The sequence below is a fragment of the Podarcis cretensis genome (assembly GCF_951804945.1).
Source record: "Podarcis cretensis genome assembly, chromosome: 15".
Taxonomy (NCBI): domain Eukaryota; kingdom Metazoa; phylum Chordata; class Lepidosauria; order Squamata; family Lacertidae; genus Podarcis; species Podarcis cretensis.
The window spans coordinates 14856603-14864433 of record NC_137185.1 but is presented as its reverse complement, the minus strand read 5'-3'; the positions used below and the strand labels follow the sequence as shown (position 1 = coordinate 14864433).

General features: G+C 53.4%; 1 protein-coding gene across 1 annotated transcript in view; it reads left to right on the top strand.

The window, feature by feature from the left end:
• Positions 1-284: 284 nt before the first annotated feature.
• The window catches only part of TMEM132E (transmembrane protein 132E), a 124751-nt gene continuing 117204 nt past the window's right edge, over positions 285-7831 (top strand). The window contains exon 1 of the mRNA XM_079956008.1: positions 285-1186. Coding sequence (XP_079812134.1) covers positions 1111-1186 — 76 coding nt within the window. The 5' untranslated portion in view covers positions 285-1110. The remainder of the gene's footprint in view (positions 1187-7831) is intronic.

Sequence of the window (7831 nt, the reverse complement as noted above, 5' to 3'; positions counted from 1 at the left end):
CACGCGCGCTCTGCCACCGAGCGCAAACCCTCCCCCGGAGACCGTATACACAGCCTTATACCTCCGGCCCCCGCTCCAAAATGTGTACGCGTGTGTGCAAACGCATCCTGACCCTGGAATGGGGGGGGGGCGTGCACACGGCGGCAGAAACTCTGGGGAAAACACGTGATGGGAGGAAAAGCGGGGGCCCGGAGGAGGAGGAGGAGGGGGTGGGCGGCTGGCGGGGGGCGGAGGGAGTTTCTCCGGCGCTCGCCGTTCCCGGCAGAGAGCTCAGATCGGCGCAGCCTCGCCGCGGAGGAGGACCCGGGAGGCGAGGCAGGAGCCAGCCGGAGCGGCGCTTCTCCCCGGGCTCGGCTCGGCGCTGGCCCGGGCCGGCTCCTGCCTCGGACGCCCCTTCGCAGGCCGGGCCTTCGGATCGCCTCCTCGGACGCCCCGGCGGAGAAGCAGGAGCGCTTTGGATTATAGCAGCGCCACCCCCCAAATCGCCCCCAACACTTTTTGGTGTGGCGGGGCTCTCTTGTTTTCTATCCTCTATACTTTTTTCTCTGCCCCTCCCATTTTTAATTGGGGGGGGGATTTGATTTTTTCCTATTGGGGGCTTTGCCATTTTTATTTGGGGGGGGGGGCTCTAAGATTTTTTTTTAAAGGGGCTTTGCATCAAGACTTCGCCGGCTGTCCTGTTCTCTCCCCACATCCATCCGTTTGTATTCCCCCCCGCCCAGATTCCCCTCCTGCCATTATTACTGCCTAACACCCCCCAATCGCTTCCCCCCTGATTCTTTCGAACCAATTTCGCCAGGGTTTGCACGTGGGATTCGCTCCCCCTCCCTCTCGCCCCAAGCTTCTTGATATATATATTTTTTGGTGGGGGTAGACAAAAAGGGGGGACCCTCCCCCCCTTGGGTGGAAATCTGGGGTGGCTCGAGGAAGGAGCAGGTGGGACCCCCCCTCCTTGGCCCATCTCCCTCTGGACCCCCACCTTTGTCTCCGGGGTGGCCCCGCCCCTTACCTCGCCCCCCCTTCTCCACGTCTCGGCTTGGGCTCGTCTTTCCGTTCGCACGTGCTTGGATTTCGCTTCTGCCCGCTCCACGCCTCGACCCGGATTCCGCCATGGCCGCCTCGGCGGGGAGGGCTCGCTCCGGACCCGCCGCCCTTTTCTGCTGCATCGGGGCTCTGATCAGCCATGGTGAGTTTCCCCCCTATGCCGGATGCGGAGGGAGGACGGGGCGGGTTTCGTCCCTTGGTTCCGGAGCATGGTTTTTGGAAACCAGAAACAATTTGGAAAGACAAGAGTGTCTCTGGGCCTGTGCAGAGAGCACCCCAGCCCAACTTGGATTGCATTTTGGGGGGCTAGGCGCTAGCAGACAAGCGAGCTGATCTTTCGTGGTCCGGAAATGTAGGAGAAAGATGTGTGTGTGTGGGGTGTATATACCTCGGGGTATGTGCAGAGTGCGTTTTGGAGCCAGCCCAACAAGCATCCGTGGAATCCCCCCCCCCCCCTTGAGCAGACCAAGTGTCGTGTTGGTTGTTGTCTGGGGAAACAGAGAAATATTTCGATTTCCCTTGGTCATCTGAGCATTTGCAGAGTGTATTTAGATTACCGCTGTCTGCAGAAATGTGAAGCTGATGAATGGACTTCTTGGGTCGGTGTAGCTGCTAGACGACGTGAGTCTCTCTGATAGGAGTGGGGTGGCGTCCATGAACCCCTAATTCAGGCTTTTGTCTCCCTCTCTCCCTCCCTTTCATTGAAGCTGGAACTCCAGACTTGTTCTGAAGGAGTTCTGAAGGAGGGGGGCTCAGATCTGGGACACAACGACACAACTTCAAAAAGGTGGCTCTGAAAACATGTGGAGTGGTTTGAGGCTAACAAGGAAAGGAGCATGGGGCATGTACAGAGTGCCTTCCTCTCCTCGCATCAAGGTTGAGAGCAAGCCGAGGCCTATATCAACCCCTTGATTTTAATGTTGGGTCTCAGCCTCGTCCCATGAAGCGGAGCCTCTGAGCATAAGCAGAGGGCTTTCCCTCACTCCAACCATCCTGCTGTCGAAATTAACTCTTGACTGGCTGGCTTCCTAGCAGGTGTGGAAAAACCCCAAAGGTTTCTTTGGTTTGTGCCTAGCAGATGCCCCTTTTGAAGCACTTCACCCATGGGGGGGGGGGGGAGCCACAAACAGCAACACAGCTCTCCCCTTGTTGCTGGTCCCTGGAGCAGCTTTTCTTTACAGGTAGACTACTTATGGACCTGAAGGTTCTACATACCTTCTTTATCAACCCCCTCCCTTCCTTCTTTGCAGCAGGGGCTATTTCATTCTTGGGAGTGGGATGCTCCCTGATCATTAGGAGAAAGAGGGGCTTTCCTCTTAGTCTTCCCTGACACAACTTTTGCTACCACGTCCTGTCTCAATGGAAGAGGTTTGTGAATATGTGCATTTTTAAAATAATAATAAAAAAGCTTAATATAATGGCAGGTTATTTGCCGCTCTGATTGGAAGAGGGAAGGGAAGAATGTCAGTGCTGGGCGGGGGGGGGGTGGGGGTGGGGGAGACCATGTAGACATGGCTGAATCTGAGATCACACCCTCCCGCTCAAAGATTAATGGCTGTGAAACAAGCTTCCTCCCCTGGCTTCTCTGTGATAATTGCTGGAGTGGTTCTGAACCTCCTCCTGACTTCCTGCGGTACCAAAAACACCCCCCTCCCCATTTAAACAGCCCCTTGATGGTGTGGCAGGGTCCTCAACGTGGTTCATTGGCAGAGAAGTTCCAAACAGATAGGTCCAGGGGTTCAGCTATCTGGAATCCCTGCCCAGGATGTTTGTGTGTGGAGGCTCGCTGAGGACAAGGCACTCTGCACATGCCTAGAGGCCGTGTTGTGTTGTGGGGTTTTAAGCCCTTTCAGGGGAAGGAATCGATACATGGCGGTGTGTCATTCAGAGTGTACACTGGCATCTGGCTTCTTGAGCTTAGACTGGCACCTTCTCTTACCCACTTCCTTTGTGTTTCCCCTCTTTCCACCCCTAAAGTGCTCAAGCTGTCCCTACCCTCGCGCCAACCCTGTGAGGTAGGCTGAGGACAGCAACCGTGCGCTCCTGGTAGGGATTTCAACCATTATCTGCCCAGGCCTTCTCTGACACTCTAAGCACTACTCCACCCTGGGCTTGAATGCGTTTACACTGAGACCCCAGCTTCATGTGTGTGTGTGTGTGTGTGTGTGTGTGTTTGGGGGGGCACAACGACCACAGAGAGTTTGTGGGTGTCTCTTGCAACCTTGCACCTGAATCACCCCTTCCCTCTAGAACTGCAAAACGGCTAGTAGCCGCTAGGGATTTCTGCCCAGGGAGTGGATTCCCTGATCTGTCTGCAGTGGACCATGGACAGTGCTATGCATTCAACACCTCCCTCACTTTTCCTTTTTGCAAACTGGCTTTTTGGGGGTTCACTGTACTAGGTGTGTGTGTGTCAGTCAGAGGCAGGTTGGATTGCATGGGAAACACTTCTTTCTCTGTGGTGCTTATAATACAGGGTGCAATTTAGGACCTGTGTATGGCGCAAAGAAAAACAGAAATATTGCTGTGTGTTTCTGGCAGATCTGGGGCAGGTGCACGGCACCCCATTTCCTCCCTCCACAATTGGTTTTTGTGTGTGTGCAAAGGGCTCTCTGGAAGCCACAACGTCAGGGTGGTGGTGTGGTGTTCGTGGCGGGTGGTGCGTGTGGGACTTCTTGGAAGCAATTATCCCCCCCCCCCAACACAAACACATGAAGACATTTCCTGTCGTGTAACAGTGGCTCCCTATACAAATCTTTGCACCTCTCCGTTGGGAAAGTCTGGTCTTGTACACAGCAATCGAGAAAGACGAGACTGCCTGCCTTCTTTTTTACTCATCCTTTTTGCAGGAAAGAAGGGAAGGAAGGTGGGGAGAGGGCTTTACTCGTGGGGGGGGGGCACGCGTGCTGGTGAAGTTGTCAGTGGGGCTGAGCTTCCATCTCCCCTCCTCCCCGACCTGTGCATTTCAAGGGAATCTGGAGTTATCACAGGTCTGGGGGGAAACTGCTCATCAGTCAAACACTCGCTTTGCCAGAAGAGGCTGGCGATGGGTTACATCCAGCCAGAGGAATGAGGAAACTGATTTGGTCTCTCATCTGCCCATTTCTCTAACGTTGGAGAGGACCCGGTGTTTTGTCCCTGCAGACCCGAACCGAAACTGTGCCCCAGTCTTGGTGGGGGTGACAACTTTCCCCTTTTTGCTCCTGTTTGCTTTCCGCCTTCCAGTTTTCCTCCTGTTCCCGCATCACCCCTCCTGTGCAAGCCCTGTAGTGTGTCTGCTATGTGCGTACAGTTAGCTATTCCAGCAGCTGCCTCTTCTCCTTGCACTGTGGAAGGGTGTGTGTTTGTGTGTGAGAGTGGGGGGGGAATCAGCTTGCTGCCCCCCTTTCCTCCCTCTCCCCCCACACCCAGCCAAACCCCAGGAATGGGAACGGAGCCCCGAGCGACAGCAATCTATGGCATCGCATTATAAAAACGATTAATAATATATCACGGCGCAGCGTTCAAAAGCTCTGGGTCGGAGCGCGGGGCTTTACTGCCTGCGTCGCTTTCTACGCGCTTAAGTTTACAAGTAGGCTGGGAGCTCATTGGTGGGGGCCTCCTTCCCCCCTCCCTCGGCGAGCAGATGGCAGATGAGTCTGGGGATGATGGTGGGGACAGGAGCTGGCTGCAAATTGCAGCGGACTCTCCTTCTTGGCCGCGGTGATGTGTGTTCATTGGAGAGGGTTGCTATATTTAATGTTTTCGAGCTGTGATTGCTTGAGGTCGAAATCGGTGTGTATGTGTGCTTGGGGACCCACCCCACAAACAAATGCTCCCGCTCATCTTCTCTTGCCTTGTATGCTTTCATATGAATCATCCATATCTTCCCCCACCCCCCCACTCCAAATCTCAGCCCTTGAAAATTGAGAGCGCTGAAAAGGAAGGCTGTTTTCTGAGCTGCAACTGGTCCTTGGTGGTGGTTACTGGATCAGGCCAAGAGACAGCAGTTCTGGCAGCAGTGAACCACATGCCTCTTCTGTGAAACCAGCAAGCAGGATTCAAGCACAAGAGCCCTCTTGCCTACTGTGGTTTCCGATCCTCTTTTAAAGCCATCCAGGTTGGTGGCTGTCACTGCTTCCTGTGGGAGGGAGTTCCATAGTTTAGCCATGTGCTGCATGAAAAAATGGTTAACTGACGGGTGGAATCTGCCAGCCCAAGAATGTGAGGATGGCCGAAAGAACAGACAGCTTTGAAAAAGATGAGTTTGACAAATTCGTGGAGGACCAACCCAGCCACAGCAATTGGCCAGGATGTGACTCCTTATCCAGCGACCGTGGAGGCTCAGTGGAATGCTCAATGGATGCAGTATATCAGATATTTGTGGGGACAAACAAGGCTGCCAAGAAGAGTCATTTGGTATGAAATGGAATGCCAAAGAGGCTTTCAGTTTGGTCCACTGGAGTAGCTATATAAGGGTAGGGAACTTGCAGATGTGTTCCGGGCCCCCTGTGAACCAGCTGCCAGTGGCGGACTTTGGGCTTTAAAGTTTCAGTGGCGCCCTGTGTACTGCCAAAATTCAGCACCCCACCGCCTTTTGCCTTCCATAGCTCAGCGTTGTCGTGGTACCTCCTGCGATGCCCTCTCGGCTTGGTGCCCAGTGAACTGGTTGCACTCCTCTAAATCTGCCTCTGCAGCTGCACCCTCCTTGTTTGCTTCCTGTTCCAGACTTTCAGCGGCTATGTGTTGCAGAAGAATCAGCAGCAGAATCCTAAGACCCAGGTGGGGAACCTGAAGGCAAGGGGCCGAATGCACCCCAGCCGCACACCCTCTTCCCAGCCACGCCTCTCACTGGCCCCAGTGTTTTTGCTTGGCTGGACTGTGTCCTCGAACTCTTGACAACGCCTCTCACTTGTCCGGCTGGAGGATCAAGAGCGGTGTGTAGAAACTCGCTTGGGTAACATCTGGATTTGTTGCTGCTCCCCTTTCCCTTCCCCGGCCATGCTCACCGCTGGCATTTGGCCTTCCCAGAAGGGGATGTAGCCCTTCTTGGACCCACAGAAGATCCCCAGCCCTGCTGTAGAGCCTCGAACGTTGACCCTTTAATTACGGCATCAGATTTTGCAGACTCTCGTCCACTTCGTCAGATGAAAGGACCAGCATCTTGTGTCTATTGATGCAGATGGTCGTCCACATTAGCAATTATATTAGCTTTAGTGAAGCACAAATATTCTCTCTCTCTCTCTAGTCCCTTGATGGGAGGCCTCAGTTTTGGGACCAAAATAGCAATTTCGAGTATTATATTAATATCCAGTACAAATTTGTGGCTCGTGGCATGGCAACCATCTTGTAAATGACAGGGAACGGGATATATATAGAGTACAGCACCACTCTGTTCTCCTGCCTGGAGTGCTGTGTCCAGTTCTGGGCACCTCAGTTTAAGAAGGATGTCGACAAGCTGGAAGGTGTGCAGAGGAGGGTGAGCGAGATGATGAAAGGGCTTGAGAACCAAGCCTTATGAGGAATGATTGATGGAGTTGGCTGTGTTTAGCCCAGATAAGAGAAGACGGAGAGGTGACGTGGCAGCCAACGACCTGAAGGGCTGTCCTGTGGAAGATGGAGCAAGCTTGTTTTCTGCTGTTCCAAATGACAAGAAAGGAGATTCTGACTAAGCATTGAGAAGCTCTTTCTGGCAGTAAGAGCTGTTTGACAGTGGCACAGATTATCTGGGAAGATGGACTCTCCTTTACTGGAGGTTTTTCAACAGAGGTTGGATGGACCACCTGCCAGGGATTCCTTAGCTGTGATTCCTGCATGGCAGCAGTGGGGTTGGGCTAGATGACCCTTGTGCCCCCTTCCAACTTTAAGATTCTGTAATTCTATATCTGTGAACGAAGGACCTAGAATTTAGTGGCAAGAGGCATAACCAGCCTCTCTTGTGAACCAGTTTAAGCTGTGTTGGAGCAACTTTCATGGGGGGGGGTCTGTACTCCCCACCCTCTTTATTGCTGGAGGGCTTTCTTTTCCCATGGGGTATGGGGGGCTGGTGGGGTGGGGGCTTGAAGGAGAGAGAGAGAGAGAGAGAGAGAGAGGAGACTTGCCTCAGATTCCTGGAAACAATTTTCTCCTCTCCAAAGAAAATGCATCTCCAAAGAATTTGCCTTGGGGCTTAAGCTGAATCACTGCAACATCCTGTTTACACATTCCTTTAGGCTGGGTTGACAACCTGTGAACCTGCTCCCATTTGTCAGGATTCAGAAAGGGGCTGGTAGGGAGCAGGGGTGAAGTCAGATAAAATGAACCTATAATCCTGCCCCCCCCAGTCCAAACTCTTGCAGATGTGGCCTTCCCTCGAGGCAAAAATAAAATGTGAAGCTACTTTAAGTGCAGAAGAACATAAGAAGAGCCTGCTGGATCAGGCCTATTGTCCAGCATCCTGTTCTCACTGGGGCCTCTTTCTAACCCCCCCCCCAAGCAGGACCCCAACACAAGAGCATTCTCCCCTCCTGTGGTTTCCAGCAACTAGTATTCAGAAGCGTTGCTGCCTCCCACTGTGGAAGCCCAGCCAAGCCATCATGACTTGTTGTTTAGTCGTTTAGTCATGTCCGATTCTTCGTGACCCCCTGGACCAGAGCACGCCAGGCACTCCTGTCTTCCACTGCCTCCCGCAGTTTGGTCAAACTCATGCTGGTAGCTTCGAGAACACTGTCCAGCCATCTCATCCTCTGTCGTCCCCTTCTCCTTGTGCCCTCCATCTTTCCCAACATCAGGGTCTTTTCCAGGGAGTCTTCTCTTCTCATGAGGTGGC